Here is an 18868-nt window from a genome sequence, read left to right on the forward strand (position 1 = left end):
TGCTTGCCTGCTACTTGTATAACGGCAAACATATATTTTACTACCTTTACAATTCTTATTATGATAGAAATAGAGTCTATTATAGTTTGGGTAAATGGTACAAAAGCCTTGGTGATATAGTGTGGAAGTGTGTGTGTGACCAGCCGTCAACTCGCTTGCGTCACTTGTTTACTGGCGAACTGGCAACGTCGCATTTGTTTAGGCAGGTGACAGACTAACCGGTTGAGTCGCGCGGTTTTAAAACCGACGATTTTTATGAATGTATTATATTTTTAATTATAATAAACCTACGAAAAGTTTAAAAATGGAAAAATTACTGTCTTGGGTGAGACTTGAACTGAGGCCTCCGGGAGGCCGTGAGTTCAAGTCTCACCCAAGACAGTAATTTTTCCACTTTTAAATTTATTCTAAGCTTAATAGCATCGTTCGCAGACTGCTTGTTAAAAATTAATCTACGAAAAGTTATCTTCTTATTTCCAGTCGTGATTACTAAGTTATGCACCCCTCTTAATTTTCAACCATGTTGTTTGCATTCTTACATTTTTAGGGTTCTGTGCCTAACACAATTGAAACTACTGGACCGATAGAGTTGAAATTTGGTAAAACACATTACACATAAGTATGTAAATCTATGATCCACAGACGAATGTGTAAATAAATGATTTTTACAATTTTAGGACGTAAAATAAAAAGTTTTTTTAAATAATCGTGTATCAAATGTAAGCGGTTGTAAGAATGGCAACAAGTTTTTTAACCAACGTTCTTTAAACTTAATAGTCGTTTTCTCGAGGACTGGAGGAAATATAAGTCTCTAATGCAAAACAATGCTAATCTTGTATCATTTGATTCTAAAATTAAGGTTTCCAATGCCTACACGTTTTATACTACCTTATTGATTGTTTACATTACATAAGTGTACATCGTGACATTTAAATGACTGTATTGACTGACCGCCCTTGTTATAAAACTTAGAAACCTTTGTTAAAAGTTGCCCCTTTCTAACAAAGAAAAATATCAAACTGACAGAGGGACAAACGAGTATCAACTGTTTAGATTTAACATTAATTTAAGAATAACGCCTTAAAACTGGCTGGTAGGTACACAGAGCGTTTTATAAGCTACACGAATATTTATACTCCGATAGTGATAATTACTCATTAAGTCGATAAAAACTGATAAGTTTAATGTAAGTATTAATATTAACTAACTAATTAATTTTAGTCATAACTAGCTTGTGGTTAAAATAATTAGTTTTAAGTTGATGTGCTCATTTAGCGCTAATTACAATACATTATCTTTTTGTCTCTACGGATAATTATCGCTACATACTGTAAAAGACATAAGGTCTATCTGAGGTGGTGAATGTAAACGCTCAAAGTAGATTTCTTATTTTATATGTATTATATTTTTTTGTTCAACAACGAATTACAGCAATATCGACTAACTCAGATGCTTGCCATTTTCAGAATGAAATCGCCTGCAGATCTTTATTCCTTCAGCAGGGCGATATTTCTAAATTCAAAAAATCGTTGCCAGTTATCTACCACGAGACTGTGAAGGTTTCCAACCTTCACAATACCTATCTAAAAATTCATATTATAATCTACCAGCTACAACCTAGCTTAGCAGTGAATAAATTAAAACAGCGGGCAGCCCGCTCGACTCCGGGCGGCCTAATTAACTATAAACCGGGTGGCCAGAGTCAGACCCAACTAGTTTCTCCCTACGGAGGAAAGGACGGTTGTCATGGGTTTATTCATCATGGTTAACCAAATATTACCTTACTGTTTTTATCGAAGAATTAGCGTCCTGTAACTTTGACCGCGTCGCATAGGGACCGTGCGCGTTGGAGGGTCTGCCATCTTGTGGCCTGAATCGGAACCATAAACATGTAGATTTACACGTCACGTGTTTTCTTGTGCATAGTAGGTTCTGCCATCTTGTGGGCTACATCGGAACAAAAAACATCACATTTACGCCTCGCGCCAGAAATCTGACGGCTCCTGTGCTGCCTCCTACAGTTCATGCATAGGGAGCATGGGCAGAATTTCAAAAAATCCTACTTATAGTCCTTTCCCACGGCATCCCGTTTTTTGCAGGAACAGTTTCTGCAGGATCCCGTTTAGTAGCACCTACTCCCTATATTATATGTTTACATCCTAACGTTTACCCGAGCATCCTGCTCACATGGTCCGACAAAAATCCAATCCGTTAGAATTTTGATTTTAGATTTTATACTACAAAATGGATGACTTTATCCAGTACAAAACAGTTTAATTACGTTAACGAGTACACTGTTCATTTTAGAAATGTTCACACTATCCCTAGCTACCGTCTGAAACATTTTTCATGCATTTAGAACCTATATTATTGATTGTTTTTGACTGAATCGTGAAATGCACATCGTGGTTTGTTATTATTGATATGATCAAAGGAAACACCCAGTCTTCCATATCCCAATTAAATACATCTTTCCCATTCCATTCCGACTATTACTAATTACGCAGCTATGAGGTGGAATGAGATACCAATATCACTTGCTCCCTCTAACGCATAAATGCGTCCCTTGGACTAGCCTACGCTGGGCCATCGTGTAGATGAGCCATAAAACTACCCGTCTGCAGTAGAACTTACTGTGTATTCCCATCGACTATGCCGGTAGGCACGAGTCAAGAACTCATAAATACCAACGTAACGAGACCTCGAGATACGTAACAATTATATGACACGCTTATACTGGCGAGACTACGCCCTCAATTCACTCGTGCACTTTGAGTGATCGGAATATAGCCAACGTTCGATTCAACTCAACGGGTTTCCTATTTTACTTGACGTTGGCTATGGGCAACACCGCCTTCAAGTCCATACATAGAAAAAAAAAAAAAAAAACGGGTTTCCTACTATTATGATAATACACTAAAATCACCAAAACAATAAGGACCTTACTCCTTCGTGATAAAGTCCAAAATAAGTTTTCTTTACTAGCCGAGTTACCTAATGGATTTTATTGAAACTCGCACGGCACGCGGCATTGCCATACTAATAACGACTAAACTGCGTTACAATAAAGTACAAAATACATTGATAGACAATATAATGTTAATACGTTTTAACTTCGAATCAAGTAGATCTCGTTTTAAACACGCTACATACGATAAGCCACTTTATGCAAAGGAAATAGAACTCAAAATGGAATAAAACCAAATAGTGACTATCGATCTTTGCACCACAACTGATATAATTCGTCTATTTCACAAATTCGTATAAAAATAAGTAAAATAAAGATAAGTAAATATTAGAATTATTTGGTTTTCAAAATAATAAAGTGGAAATTCTCTATTCCATGTCATTATATCGTTTCTTCCGTTACACCGTGTGTTTCGTATTCCGAACGCCGGCTGGCAGCCATTTTAGATTTCACCCGTCAGTTGTCAAGCGAGCAGCTTGGGTAAGGTCGCGTTGGGGCTATTTCGTATCAAATATTTCAAAACAAAGGAGATTAGGGGTAAGATTGTGTGAATTTTTGTGTTGTTTTAGAGATTATGTTACTACTAGAGACTACTGAGACGATATTTACTATATGTGTTTGTGTGGTGTTTTATTATATGAAGAAGTAAGGTTTTGGGTCAAAAAGGTTGAGAAAGAGCGTCTTTACAACGGGTAACGAATTGGATATTATTTTCTACGACTTTCATCATACAGATTTAAAGACGTATATAGTTTTAATCAGACATAGAAGTGTTTGTGGTAAAATAAAGTGATTGACAAAATAAAATATCGACATGTCTGTTGTTATCGATGTTACATTGACGTTATAGATATTTTTTTTAACATTGTATAATAAGAGTGCCCTGCCTACGAAGCTGATGGTCCCGGGTTCAAATCCTGGTAAGGGCATTTATTCGTGTGATGAACATGGATATTTGTTCCTGAGTCATGGGTGTTTTCTACGTATTTAAGTATTTATAAATATTTATATATTATATATATCGTTGTCTAAGTACCCTCAACACAAGCCTTATTGAGCTTACTGTGGGACTTAGTCAATTTGTGTAATAACGTCCTATAATATTTATTTATTTATTATTATTTATAAGATAGCTACTGCGGAATACGAAACACGTTCGATATATATCTTCTTTGATATAAGTATTGGTAGTTTTCTATTATTTTTGGCACTGGTATACTATAGTTTACGTTAAAGTAGTAACTATATGTCATAGAAAAAGTATGTACTGATTTGTAATTGATTTGCAGTCTTGATATTTCTCGGTAATTTACAGCAAGTAGAAGTTAGATCTTTTAATTATTAATCTATGATCTATGACCGACTTATCGATAACAGATTTATCGATGTTTCATTTTCTCAAACATTCGTTTGTGCCACAAAAACTTCTATATCTGTACCCCTAGTGTAAATTTGATCGACATCATAACGTGACGAACGCGTTTGCGTTAAGTCTCATTTTGTATAGGATTTTGAGTTTCCAAAACGTCCCGCTTGGCGCGCTCTTTCTAAATCCAATACAAAATGAGACTAAACGCAAACGCGTACGTCACGTTTCGAAATCGAATTTATTTACACTAGGGGTACTGGTTTTAATACATATGCATAAGTATAAAGATAAAGTATAATATCATTATAGTATGATAACAGTTGATAATTAATAACATATAAGTAACCGACTTTTTATGCGGTATGCTTTTTAACATTTTTTTAAGATTAAGAGACAAGTTTTATATTTTGGTTTTGTCACGAGTGATTTCGATTCTTTCCTTATTGTGAACCTTCGAATGGTTCTAGAGTCGGATAAGAGCCACTTCACACTAGTGTCTCCCGAGCGCCGGCGTCTGGTCAACTCTATGGCTGCCGCTCGACGCAACGTTGGCGCAACTGCGCAGCCACGCCATTTTCCATAGCGCTGACTAGACGCCGACGCTCAAAAGACGCTACGCGACGCTATATAGTGTTTGGTGGCCCTAAAGCACCATAATTAACAATTAGTACAAATTAATACTAAATGGGGTTCGGTTTGAATAGTTTGTCACGAGCGCGCGGTGAAATGTGACAAAGGGCCGGTAAAAAAATAATAAATAATGTATTGGTTTGGCACAAAAACTGGGGGCTGGTAGTGCCTCCGCCAAGTCAAGCAAATCATAAAGAAGAAGCTATACGTACTCGTACTTTCCTCGTTATTAATTTATTTAAACTTAACACATTTATTTATTTATTTAAACTTTATTGCACATAGTACAAAAATATACAAATGGCGGACTTTATGCCTAATAAAAATGTCTAAGCAGTCTCATTTCTTAGTAAAAAATTCAGTGTTTTTTTTAATTTGTAAATTACACGATCTACATATATCAAAGGACCTAATAAAATATTTTGCCCACCTGTCTAGCTTAATGGGTAGTGACCCTGCCTATGAAGCCGGTGGTCCCGCGTTCAAATCCTGGTAAGGGCATTTATTTGTGTGATGAGCATGAATATTTGTTCCTGAGTCATGGGTGTTTTCTATGTATTTAAGTATTTATATATGTCGTTTTCTAAGGTACCCACAACACAGCCTTATTGAGCTTACTGTGGGATAAGTCTAAGGCCAATTTGTGTAATAATGTCCTATAATATTTATTAATTTGCTTCAGACACACAATGGTTCGAAAGTACATCCGCAAGACCGACAGAGGCATGACGTACAGCAAAGAGAAGCTGCGAGAAGCGGTCGCGAAGATCCGCTCAGGAGAGCTGAACGGTTACGAAGCGGCCAACTTATACAACATACCTCGCACGACCTTGTACGACTACGCAAAAGGCAAGACTTTCAGGTCACTAACCCTCGGTAAACCACCAGCCCTTTCATCTGAACTCGAAAAAGTTATAGCTGATAACCTTCTAGCGCTTCAAGACAATGGATTTTATTTCGGAAGGAAAGACACATTAGATCTTGTAGGACTATATTTGAAAGAGAATAAGATAAGACATCCGTTTAAATCTGGGAAACCTGGAGAATGCTGGCTAACCTCTTTTTGTAAACGAACGAATGTCACTTGCAAACCGTTGCATAAAGAATTTGGGAATCAAGATAAAGAAGTGATCATGGTTAAGGAATTTTATTGTATACTAGAAATGAGGATAGATAAGCTAGAATTAGCAGATAAACCGGGACAGATTTGGCATATTGAAGAGCATAGCTTTTTTAGAGGGAAGAGAGTGCATAGTTATGATAAAGAAAAAGATATAACTGTTGTGACAATTTGTAGTGCTGAAGGCAGAAAAGCTCCACTTTTAACTGTCTTCAAAGGCGAGGAAAGCCACGAGTGGATGCTAGGAAAACATGTAAATGTCAGTCATAAAAGTGGTATGTGTAGAGAAGTGTTTAAAAACTATTTTACGACGGTATTCCTGAATTATATTGACGATAGTAAACCAAATTTGGTAATTTTGCAAGCACACAGCTGTCTAATTGATCTCGATATCATTGAGGCGGCTAGAAAAGTACAAGTGACATTAATTCATGCCCCAACTTATTTGGAAAACTTAAGCATATCGATCGCTAGAACGTTGAAGCTTAAGTGGGGCCAAATATTCGGAGAATCGACTAAAGAGTTTGCAACAGCCGCATCTCAGCGTTTCGACGATCTACAAGATATTGAAATAAGCGAGGATTTTAAAAACGCCGGCATCCATCCATTTGCCACAGTTTGTGACAGTAAATTTGGAAGCGATCGTTTGAAAATCTACGAAGAATTTGTATGGTTTAAGGATAGGCATCAGAATAGCATGCAGTTAAACAAGGATACAGAACAAGTGATGGTGAATGAGGATACGGAATTCCAAATGAATTTTGAGGCGGAATTTGACAGTTCAACATCGATGTCGATGGTTTGTATAAACTTACATATTTGTATTTTTATATTTTTTATTTAACAAAATAGGTGTTTCGCAAGAAATAAAATTGGTTCTACTATCCAAGATTTGAGATAAGATAAAATTCAAGATAAGTCTCATCAGTCATCTTTTATTTTATTTTAGTTTATACATTACAAACATCGATCACAAGATTCACAAGCTTACGGAAAAACACTACCATTTCTATTAGAATAAATTTAAAAGTGAGAAATTACTGCCCTGGTGATGTTTGGTGTTGGTGGCTCAGTTGGCAGAGCAATGGAGTATCGATCCAGAGGCCGTGAGTTCAAGTGTCAATTTTTCCACTTTAAAATTTATTCTGAGCATCGTTTGTAGACGTTTCTGCTTGTTAAAAATGTATTTACTACTATTCCACTTTCTATTGTTACAGACTGAAGAAGTACAAACACCAAACAAATGCAGTGGTGAGATATTAAGAAAAGCTTTGATATCCGTCAAAAAAGAACTTATGCAACATGAACAGATCCATAACAATGATAGGGAATTGACCAAAGCTGAGGAGGACCACCTAGTTGAATATGTCACGGATCTAACTAACGCTGGATTTATAGTAACAGAAGACCAACTAATTGAAGCCGTGGACAATATACAAGGAAACCCGTTAAGGACTAGAGACCAACATCGTTACACATACGAGTGTTTCTTAAAAAGCCATCCTAGACTGAAAGAGAAACTATCGCGAGAGGTATCAGACAAAATTACACAAGAATCTATTAATGTCTGGCTTTATCGTGTACGGATGTATCTCAAAAAACACAATCTAGAAAACGTCCTACGTCAGCCACGACGAATTTTCAACTTTGGAGAGATAGCTTTAAATCTCAATAGTAAAGATAAAGACCAAGATCATGAAACAGATATTGCGAATGAAGATTTAACAGTTTTTGTAACAGCATCCGCAGATGGCGATGTGCAAGCTCCTTCTGTTCTATTCCCAATTAAGCAATCGATTAGCTGTCCATGGTCCAAAGAAGAAATCCTTACCGATCAAGTAACTGATGTATTTTATGACGTTTTGACTGAAAACAATATTCAACTCCCTGTTGTCTTATTTGTACACCAAATGACTCACATCAACCTACCTTTGTTTGAGTTCTGCAAAGAAAAACAAATTGTACTTTTAGCTTTGCCACATACTGAAATACAACCCCTGGCAGAAGTTTTTCGGCCATTGCGAGAATATTGGAAAGAGAACAGTGATATTAAAACGCTTAAAAAAGAAGAACTAGCAAAGGTATTGGAAAATTATGTCAAACAGGATTTTAGCAAGGAAATTACAAAAAGTTTTAAAGCATGTGGCATATATCCTTTCAACACAAATATTAAATATAATACAAATGAAATTCAAACCGATAAAAACGTTAAAGAAAATCATAAAATGGGGAAAAAAGAAAACGAAAAGCAAATTAATCTTCTAGAAGAAGTAGAAAAGAGAATTTCAAGCAAACTCTTAGAAGAATTCAAAAAATCAGGAGATTCGTGGCAAGGAGATTCTCGACATGCCAGTCTTTTTCTGTTCTGGAAGAATGTCCGCGATGAAAACAAAGATGAAGAGGCAGAAAATGGAGGCACGGGAAAAGCGTTGGTGGAAATCTGTTACGAAGAAGGCAAAGATAGTGCTGCGGATTGTACAGTTTGAGATATGTTAGTGTAAATAATCAGACATTTTTTTTACTCTTCTTTCTTATTAACGTTATTTAACAACGCATCTTTTTTTTTCAATCCTTATATCACCATGTTAATAAGTAATTTGAGTAGGTAGAATATGTAAGAAAATCTCAGCAAAAAATAATGTGGAGACTATTTTTGTATCTCAAAATGAGTTGTTACTATGTTACTCTTGATTACTCGTAATAAACTTTTCCAATAAAAAAAATACCTACTTTTTTTTATTTTTAGCTGTGCCGCGCATAAAATTAGCACAAAGAACGGAAATTCATATAAATAATCAAAATAAAATTTAACAAGGTAGGTATGTAGGTAAATAATCTAATGAGATAAGTATATTTTGACGACCGGTTTGGCCTAGTGGGTAGTGACCCTGCCTACGAAGCTGATGGTCCCGGGTTCAAATCCTGGTAAGGGCATTTATTCGTGTGATGAGCATGGATATTTGTTCCTGAGTCATGGGTGTTTTCTATGTATTTAAGTATTTATAAATATTTATATATTATATATATCGTTGTCTAAGTACCCTCAACACAAGCCTTATTGAGCTTACTGTGGGACTTAGTCAATTTGTGTAATAATGTCGTATAATATAAGTAAACTGGAGTCAAATAGAAATTGCAAATAACGTAAACAAACCAATGTACCTTCTATACTTCGTAATCACGGACACGCACTGTTTGACGACAATCATCAACAATTTATATACTTACATATTTTATTTGTATCAATTTTTATGAATTAAAATATCCCCATCAAAATTCTAGGTCAGAATGTCAAACGCCAACAAAAGCTGTCATATTTTTTTACATAATTTGCTTTTTCTATTGGACTTCGGTAAACCTAATATTTTGACAGTATTGACACACTTGGCCGGTTTTTAAAAATTTTACCATTACCACCAACGAGTACAGTACAGGCTATCATGGAATTCAGTTTTAATGTTTTCCAATTACAAATAAGTCTAAAGGATCACTTGGCGAGCTCTATAATGGTTCTATCGAGCATTTGTATCTATTTGTATCTTCTCTAGGCAGCCTTAATAACCTAAATACGTTTTATTTTACACCTTACTACATTTCAATAAGGCGAAAAGTCTACACGGATGTCTATAGCGCCTACTTTCGCGATCATAAATATGTATACACACTTCCATCTTATTCGATTGACATAAGACACAAAGCTGTTTACATGTTTATGACCGTGTGCAAAGGCGTGGTTGAATGTATTGAAAACGCGACGCGGCATCGCCACTGCTATGAAGTGACGTTGCTCCGCGCTGCGAGCGGCGGCCATTTTGAATTCCTTCCTTGTCTGTGAACCGCTCAGCAATGAAATATAAGCTTTGTAGCTGCATCATAAGGTCTTCTTTTGATTGTGTTACTTCACCCTTAGCTCGGTCGAGTCAATTGATGAAATTTAAAATGTCGTATCTCAATACTAGTTTCATAAATGATGTGACATTTTGTTTGAGACGTATTTTCTGTAGTTCTCACATAGACGAAGGTTGTTCGTCGTTCAGTTTAACCCTCCGCGTGGTAAGAAGTGAGTAGTCTGTGGCGTTATAAGATTTTTGTCAACTTGTTTTGGCTTTGCGAAGATATTCGGAATGGTACGTATGATTGTTGTTTATGCATTTTAGAGTTTTTCGCTAGTTTTGTTCTTATACCTACAGTACAACATTTGGCATTTGCAACACGCAGAGCTAATAATCTACTTAACCTACATACAGTGTTGTCACATCTATCAAATTTTCGGTAGAATACCTATTTTGCCTGCGTTTTACCTATGTACCTCCCTCAGCCTGAAATCTACCTTTTTTTCAAAATGGTACAATTGTAAGCAATTCTCAATACATGTGACGGAACATTACTCAATTTCTACCGAATTTCGATTCGATTTAATGAAAGCTTGCCAAAGAAACAGATTATACAAGCAGGTTTATTACCTACAAACAATGGAAATCCTAACTTTTGTTTCAATTTCTTTAATAAACACATATACTAACGTCACAATATTAAATCATTCAAAACATTTTTTACACGTTTTTAATCATAAAAATGTACTTTTATTGAGTGGTAGATCTAGCTATTTTTCATTTTAAACTCCACCCATTTCTACCTCTTTTTGCACCCTGTTCTAGAATTTCGCCAAAATTGTATGTACATACCTACCATTTTGGTGGAGGACACATGTTTATTTTTGCCAATAATTTTATAATTTTGTTGATATTTTTTATCTCTAACTAAAACATTATTTATATTGTAAACAGGATTAGATTAGAAAATGCCTCACCCAGATGCTGGTACCAGCGGTTCCAGCTCAATAAGAAAGACCAATAGAATAATTTCTACAGCCGGTGAGTTTGAGATTAAACTTTTTTACATTTTTTATAGGTTTGATTACGTACAGGGCAAAATATCTCGAATCTCCGAAATCTCCCCGAGGTCCTACTCAACATCTTTTTATTTTATTCTTTTTTATTTCATGAAAGACAATTACATAATTTATTTGTGCTCGTTTAATTAAGCATTAAATTCGAATATTACGTAAATATGACTATTGTATTGTCCTTAGCAGATTCGTGGACCGGCCCGTCAAAAATTCAGTGCTGTGTGCCTGAATGCGGCAACAACGAACAAGGCCAGCCCGGGAAGGTGTACTACGCGTTCCCCAAGGAGACATTATGGTGGGTAATTGACTTCCATCTAGTATAACTGTATCAGGCATGAGCGGTGGAGGACTGGAGGGAAATGAGATTTTAAGAGAGGTATGGGCATTGTGAATGTCATCTCGCTCTGTGTGGTAGGGCACAGCACAGCGGATGTCATTCCAGATCTAGAGCAGAGCCCAACTGGGGAAGTACCTCCACCTTACAGAAAACAGCAGCCAAATAACACTAGACCCTACTCATAGTGTTGTGTTCCTGCCGGTGAGTAAGGTTGCCAGAGCTCAACGAGGGTGGGAGGGGGTTAGGGTCGGCAACGCGCATGTAACTCCTCTGGAGTTGCAGGCGTACATAGGCTACGGATACTGCTTACTATCAGGCAGGCCGTATGCTTGTTTGCCACCGACGTAGTATAAAAAAAAATGACCGAACGGGATAGTCTTATGTATCTTTCAGTAGGAGTAGCAGAGAAAGCGCTATTGTTTGTCCTTGTCACGGTCTCATTTTTTAGGGTTCCGTAGCCAAATGGCAAAAAACGGAACCCTTATAGATTCGTCATGTCCGTCTGTCTGTCCGATTCTGTCACAGCCACTTTTTTCCGAAACTATAAAAGCTATACTGTTCAAACTTGGTAAGTAGATGTATTCTATGAACCGCATTATGATGTTTACACAAAAATAGAAAAAAAAACAATAAATTTTGGGGGTTCCCCATACTTAGAACTGAAACTCAAAAAATCTTTTTTCATCAAACCCATGCGTGTGGGGTATCTATGGATAGGTCTTTAAAAATGATATTGAGGTTTCTAATATCATTTTTTTCTAAACTGAATAGTTTGCGCGAGAGACACTTCCAAAGTGGTAAAAAGTGTGTCCCCCCCCCCCCCCCCCGTAACTTCTAAAATAACAGAATGAAAAATCTAAAAAAAATATATGATATACATTGCCATGCAAACTTCCACCGAAAATTGGTTCGAACGAGATCTAGTAAGTAAGTAGTTTTTTTTTAATACGTCAAAAAAATTTAAAAAAATTTTTTTTTCATCAAACCCATACGTGTGGGGTATCTAGGGATAGGTCTTCAAAAATGATATTTAGGTTTCTAATATCATTTTTTTCTAAACTGAATAGTTTGCGCGAGAGACACTTCCAAAGTGAAAAAATGTGTGTCCCCCCCCCCCCCCCCCCCTGTAACTTCTAAAATAACAGAATGAAAAATCTAAAAAATATATGATATACATTACCATGCAAACTTCCAACGAAAATTGGTTTGAACCAGATCTAGTAAGTAGTTTTTTTTAATACGTCATAAATGGTACGGAACCCTTCATGGGTGAGTCCGACTCGCACTTGGCCGCTTTTATAATCCCCCACTGTAAATTTTGGTATGGTTTATAGTGGGCAACAAATAACCCGACAAAATTACGTAGGTTATTTTTAATATGTTGTCAGGTATGTTGAAACGTATTTTTAATTTTGTTGCATTGCGTATGTTCCCACACGGGCGCACGCAGTATAGCACATCATATCCATTTGATCCTACCGTCTATGACTTCCATCTACAAAATAAAGGCCGGTCCAGACGGGATGATAAAAAAAAATTGGCGTCAATTTCATCTAGCGTCCACACGTAGACAACTGGCGAGCCAATGTCCTTCAATTTCGTTTTTGCGTTCACACCAAATTAACAATTTAATCAGAATTGGCGAAAAACTGTCCCGTATGAACATGAACTGGCCTTAATGCTTGAATATGCAAGAGCAATAGAGCTAGGCTTAGAGCAATAGCTTAGATCAAAGAGAATATAACCACAACGTTAGGTAGATAACGAAAATTCGGCTATCTATCTTTGCGGTAGGAAATGAGTTGGTACTGTCACGTCCGAAAATATATATAGACATAGACATAGCCATAGAATTTTTTTATTTAACACCACATTGAAACATGTTTACAGGCAATACTACAAAACATTACAAGCCTTAAAATGAAACTTAATTAGGCACAAATTACAGACGATAAAGTGCCAAAAATATGTATACACCTTAGTATTATGAGATTAATGAGCAATAAGGTCGTGTATACATATTTCTGCGACTTTGTTCGTACGCATATTTTCAGACGTGACTGTACCTACAAGATCACAATCGCAAGGTACAGACAAGGTATTAAATATCGGCACGGACAAAGTGCCAAAAACAAGTATACGTTTCTAGTGTTTCAGTGTCTGTTTCTATGGAATACTATTATTGGTTGACTGGTAGAGAATGCCTTAAGGCATTAAGTCCGCCATTTGTACCTTAATGTATTGTGCAATAAAGTTTTTTTTTTGTTATACTACGTCGGTGGCAAACAAGCATACGGCCCGCCTGATGGTAAGCAGTCTCCGTAGCCTATGTACTATGTACGCCTGCAACTCCGGAGGAGTTACATGCGCGTTCCTGACCCTAAAACGCCCCCCCTCGTTGAGCTCTGGCAACCTTACTCACCGGCAGAAACACAACGCTATGAGTAGGGTCTAGTGTTATTTGGCTGCTGTTTGCTGTTTTCTGCAATAAAGATTAAATAAATAAATATAAAGTCGTGTACATATTTTTGCCACTTAGTCCGCGCCTATATTAAATAACTTGACTGTACACATTGCTCGCTGCCTTGAATTTTTTTCCCGTTCCCGGATTTGTCCTAGTTTGGAGGCCGTCCGGGGGGGGTGTCAAGAAGTGTGCCAAATGTCCGGGTTTTTTTGAATCTTTGTCCGGGTTTGGCGAAATTCGAGATGGCAGCCCTACCTGTGTGTCATGTTGCGCATCGCAAATATCGACGGAGGCTGTGGCAGTTACATGATAACCTTGAATCGGAGGCCGACCTTGACGCGCCCTTCGTTTGCAACACGGGATACGGGAGTCACTCTTAATAGTCACAGATCACAATGTCTTATATCAACAGTGGAAATGATTATAAAAAGAAAATTAAATAAAAACCGGCCAAGAGAATGTCGGGCCACGCTCAGTGTAGGGTTCCGTAGTTACTCTTCCGTCATAATAAGCTAAACTGGAGCTTAAAGTATGGTAGATTGTTAACCAAGGGATGAAACGGTACCTTTCACGCGAGTTAAACAAATAGCCAAATAGGCAAATTTGCATATTAATCAGTACCTAATTAAAGTAAGTCTTTTTACTATGAAGGGGAAACTTTTTGCGATAACTCAAAAACAGCTAAACTGATCATGTCCGCTATAGTTTTCATTTAATGGCTTTTTTAAGCTCTACTTCCACGATTTTTTTCATATCTTTTGGACCTATGGTTCAAAAGTTAGAGGGGGGGGAGCATATTTTTTTTCTTTCGGAGCGATTATCTCCGAATATATACACTTTATCAAAAAATGTTTTTTGAAGACCCCTATTAGTTTTGAAAGACCTTTCCAACGATACCCCACACAGTTGAAGCAAAAAAAAAAAAAACACCCCCACTTTACGTGTACGACTTTGTCGGCTTTATTGATTTATATATCCATGCCGAATTTCAGCTTTCTAGCACTAACGACCACGGAGCAAAGCCTCGGACAGACAGACAGACAGACAGTTGACTACGGAACCCTAAAAAACGTTCGGCAGTGCCTAATAGGCACCCGCCGAGGTCATCTACAGTTATTGTATTAGGGCCGATTTTATTAGGTACGATAAAATTTGAGGGATAGATAGTTCCCTCTTCTTTATCAGTACAATTCAAGTTTGTTTTATATACTACGTCGGTGGCAAACAAGCATACGGCCCGCCTGATGGTAAGCAGTCTTCGTAGCCTATATAAGCCTGCAACTCCAGAGGAGTTATACATGCGCGTTGCCGACCCTAAAACTCCGCACCCTTGTTGAGCTCTGGCAACCTTACTCACCGGTAGGAACACACTATGAGTAAGAGTCTAGTGTTATTTGGCTGAGGTTTTCTGTAAGGTGGAGGTACTTCCCCAGTTGGGCTCTGCTCTAGATCTAGAATGGCATCCGCTGTGCTCTGCCCTACCACACAAAGCGAGATGACTTTCACAATGCCCATACCTCTCTCATGCGCCATACGTCCCGCGTTAACCACCTTGTTACCTCACACCTCACCTGTATGAGTTAAAGCTATGGGAATACCGTTACTAATTAGTCCATTGTCCCGTATCAGTTCCGTATTAATTATGGCAAGCAAATATTAAAATTTATTTTAGCAACATAAAATTGGTGACTTCTCCAACAGGCGCTCAAAATGGCTACATCTGATCAACCGACCCGACATGCAACCGACAGCTGATGACCGTGTCTGTTCAGACCACTTCTCCCCTAATCAGTACACCGTTAAGAGAGCGTTGAGGGGGGACGCACTGCCCACGATCGACAAGCGTAAGTATCTCCATCTCTGTCTGACTTATTGATTGATGACCTTGATAGATAAACCGACAGCTAGCGAGTGGTCAGACCACTTCTCCCCCAACCAGTACAATCAAAAGGGCGTCAAGGACGCTCTGCTCTTGATTTGCAAAAGTATGTATCTATATCGGACTATCTGACTTAAACTGACATCGACCACTTTTCCCCCAAAGTACATAGTTAAGAGGGCGTTAAGGACGCACTGCCCTCGACCTGCAAGCGTATACGTATCTCCATCTCGATCTATATTATTCTTGAAGAAGAAAAGCTGTAGAATTCTTGTTTTTTTTTTCAATCTAATGGTTAATTAATCTTTTCTATTCATATTAATCACAATCCGTACCCACAGAGCCAACGGCAACGCCTCTACTGAAAAGGAAACCAGAAGATAAAAACATACAAACAAACAGCAAACAACCCCGTTTAGACACACAACCCAACAAAGAAACTGAAGCAATTATACTTATCAAAATAGAACCGGAAGAACAAACTACAGACTTAATCATCAAAGAAGAACCAGTCATCGAAGAACCTTTAAACATAGAAATCCAATGTCGAGACAATGATCCTCTAGCTATTCCCAACGCAGAACCAAAAAAAGAAAACTTAATCAACGTCAAAGAAGAACCAATGATAGACACAACTACTGAAACAACAATACATATCAAAATAGAACCAGATGAACCGACTACACTCAATGTAGATCCAAAAGAAGACTTAATAGGCAAAGAAAAACCTTTACACATAGAAACCCAATGTAGAGACAAAGATCCTCTAGCTATCAAACCTGAGACTGTACGCACTACAGCAACTCAAACATTTTCTCGTAAAAAAATGTACCTAAGCGTTGCTTGTATCACCAGTGCTGAACAGATAAATCTAGCGCAAGGAATCAATGAACAAAAGGCAACCAAGCCAGCTCAAACACAAACTACGACACCTCTTCTAGCGCACTTCACAGATCCAATAAAAAAAAAGATGAAAGCTGAAATTAGAGAAGCAAACAGAAAAACTAAGATGTTGAGCAACGCTTCAATGGACAAGAGTAGATTCATGCAATGTTGTGATAACTATCTAAATGAGAAGATCGCTCATATTGTAAAGACGCACTCACATATACAAGAGAAATTTAAAGGGAACCGATACGGATCTGATTTCAAAGTATTTGCTCTGAATTTGTGTCTAAGCAATCCGGAATCTTACAGATTTGTTGAGAAGATCTTCAATTTGCCATCCAAAACCACGCTGCAACGATTACAAATGCCAGCCAGAACTGGAACTAATCCAAATCTGATAGAATACTTGAAAGTAAAAGTGAGCAAGATGTCAGAAAAGGAGAAGTTGTGTGCTTTATGCTTTGATGTGATGAGAGTAAGCAAGAATCTTTGGTACGAAGTGAACAATGACTTTCTATGTGGGATGCAAGAGATTGATCAAGTTTTAGGGCCTGAGCCGGCTGAATATGCCGCTATGCTGATGATTAGAGGTTTATATACGAAGTGGACGCAGCCTGTTTCATTCTCATTCATGACAGAGAAGCGTCGGTATCCGGAGCTGAAGGAATGGCTTCACAGGATCATAGGAATAATGTCTGATATAGGACTGAATGTCAAAGTGATAGTAGCCGATTTAGAGAATGACTTCATGGACATTTCTTTACCAAACGGTGAACACTATTTTGAAATGGACGAGAGAATTATCTACCAGTTTTATGACGTGAGGTACCTCTTTAAGAGTGCTAGAGACGCGCTTATGAAAAATAACTTCCATATCGAGTCAAAAGTTGCTCAATGGAGTCATATACTAAAGGTTTATGACAAAGACAGCGATCATGATTTAAGTCTGATGCCTAAAATCACGGATGCACACGTAAGACCTTCTGGAGATGCCTTAAATGATGTCAATTTGGCAATTCAAATATTTAGCAATAGCGTCGCCGCTGCGATGAACTTCCATGTTATTTCTAACATGGCTAACCAGAAAATTAAAGATACAGTGGAATTCATAGCCAAAATGAGCAGTATTCTCGACGAGTTAGCTCCAAAATCTCTGGATAATGCTTATAAAGGAACGGACCATCAGAATAAAATATTATCTGATGTTTTACAATATCTAGAAGAATTAAAAGTAAAAGATAAGCGTGGGAATGAAATTGAAACTCAATTCGTTACTGGATTAAAAGTTAATATTAAAACAGCAGTATCTCTATTAGAAGAGTTAAAGAAGGAAAACCTTCAATACCTTCACACGAAAGTTTTAAGCAAGGACTGCGTAGAAGTGTATTTCGATGAATGTCGACGCCTAGGAGGGAACTGCTGTGAGAAACCAACACCTATCATGTTCGCTCGTTCCTTCCGTCGCCTATTTCTAGTAAATTTAGTACATAAAGATATAGATGGTGACAGCGAAGACTTGAAATCAACGTTGTACAAAATAAGCGAATACATGATAACAGACACTGAAAAGAAAGATGAACTCGAAGTTGACCGATTGAAACGAATATTGGGTGCTGGAGTCAGTGATATTAAAATACAATGGCCGACAACTGAATATATAGCTGGATATCTAATTTGGAAGTGTCTAGAGAAGCATCCTTGTGAGAAATTTATAGAAAAACTGAGCACACATTATGATATCCCTGTTGAAGAAAACATGGCGACGCTACTTCAAAATTTTCGACAGTATAACGCAGAAAACGTAAATAGCGTATATCTCCTAAAACCTCCAGGTTACCTGGTAGATTTTGTAGACCTAATGGATCAGAAATATTGCGAATATTTCACTAAACAGGACAAAGATCCCATGTATTTCGCTTGGAACACATATAAATTTATGGAGGAAGATACTTTCGAATTGCCGTGTGAATGTTTTCCTTTGAAATTTATGAAGATTTTGTTTATAAGGTTGAAGATTGAACATTCTGTTCGAGAGCATAATAAGTATAGTAAGAATCCCCGCAAACCAAGACATCTGCAGAGGAAACAAATCAGTAAGAAGAGTAAATAAATTTAACTAGAGGTAACTTTTGAACTGTTTAAGAAGAGTAAATAAATTTAACTAGAGGTAACTTTTTAACTGTTTTTTTTTACCCGAAAGCAATAGTTATGGTGGGCATAGGTAGGGTTGCCATACGTCCCGTATATACGGGACTGTCACTGTTATGTATTTGCCCCCCCCCCCCCCCCCCCCCCGTAACGCCA

General features: G+C 37.4%; 3 protein-coding genes across 5 annotated transcripts in view; 2 read left to right on the forward strand and 1 right to left on the reverse strand.

Moving 5' to 3' along the window:
* LOC133531513 (uncharacterized) overlaps positions 1-8608 on the forward strand; it is a 68144-nt gene extending 59536 nt beyond the window's left edge. The window contains exons 1-3 of one of the 2 annotated variants that reach the window (XM_061869775.1): positions 3426-3505; positions 5650-6886; positions 7305-8608. In XM_061869775.1, coding sequence (XP_061725759.1) covers positions 5657-6886; positions 7305-8573 — 2499 coding nt within the window. In that variant the 5' untranslated portion in view covers positions 3426-3505; positions 5650-5656 and the 3' untranslated portion in view covers positions 8574-8608. Of the gene's footprint in view, positions 1-3425; positions 3506-5649; positions 6887-7304 lie in introns of those variants that run through there. The other variant, XM_061869774.1, reaches the window with a different exon arrangement.
* The window catches only part of LOC133531515 (uncharacterized), an 87797-nt gene that overhangs the window by 62889 nt on the left and 6040 nt on the right, over positions 1-18868 (reverse strand). The gene's annotated exons all lie outside the window — the stretch shown is intronic.
* Positions 10098-18690, forward strand: LOC133531512 (uncharacterized). 2 transcript variants are annotated; one of them, XM_061869772.1, is made up of 5 exons: positions 10098-10214; positions 10875-10961; positions 11180-11291; positions 15499-15641; positions 16018-18690. In XM_061869772.1, the coding sequence occupies exons 2-5, from the start codon at positions 10889-10891 to the stop codon at positions 18672-18674; spliced, it is 2985 nt and encodes a 994-aa protein (XP_061725756.1). In that variant the 5' UTR covers positions 10098-10214; positions 10875-10888; the 3' UTR covers positions 18675-18690. The 2 variants fall into 2 exon arrangements, with proteins under 2 accessions (XP_061725756.1, XP_061725757.1); XM_061869773.1 differs by having other exon boundaries at positions 10099-10214; positions 11183-11291; positions 16018-18686.

Source organism: Cydia pomonella, chromosome 25 (assembly GCF_033807575.1).
Source record: "Cydia pomonella isolate Wapato2018A chromosome 25, ilCydPomo1, whole genome shotgun sequence".
Classification (NCBI taxonomy): domain Eukaryota; kingdom Metazoa; phylum Arthropoda; class Insecta; order Lepidoptera; family Tortricidae; genus Cydia; species Cydia pomonella.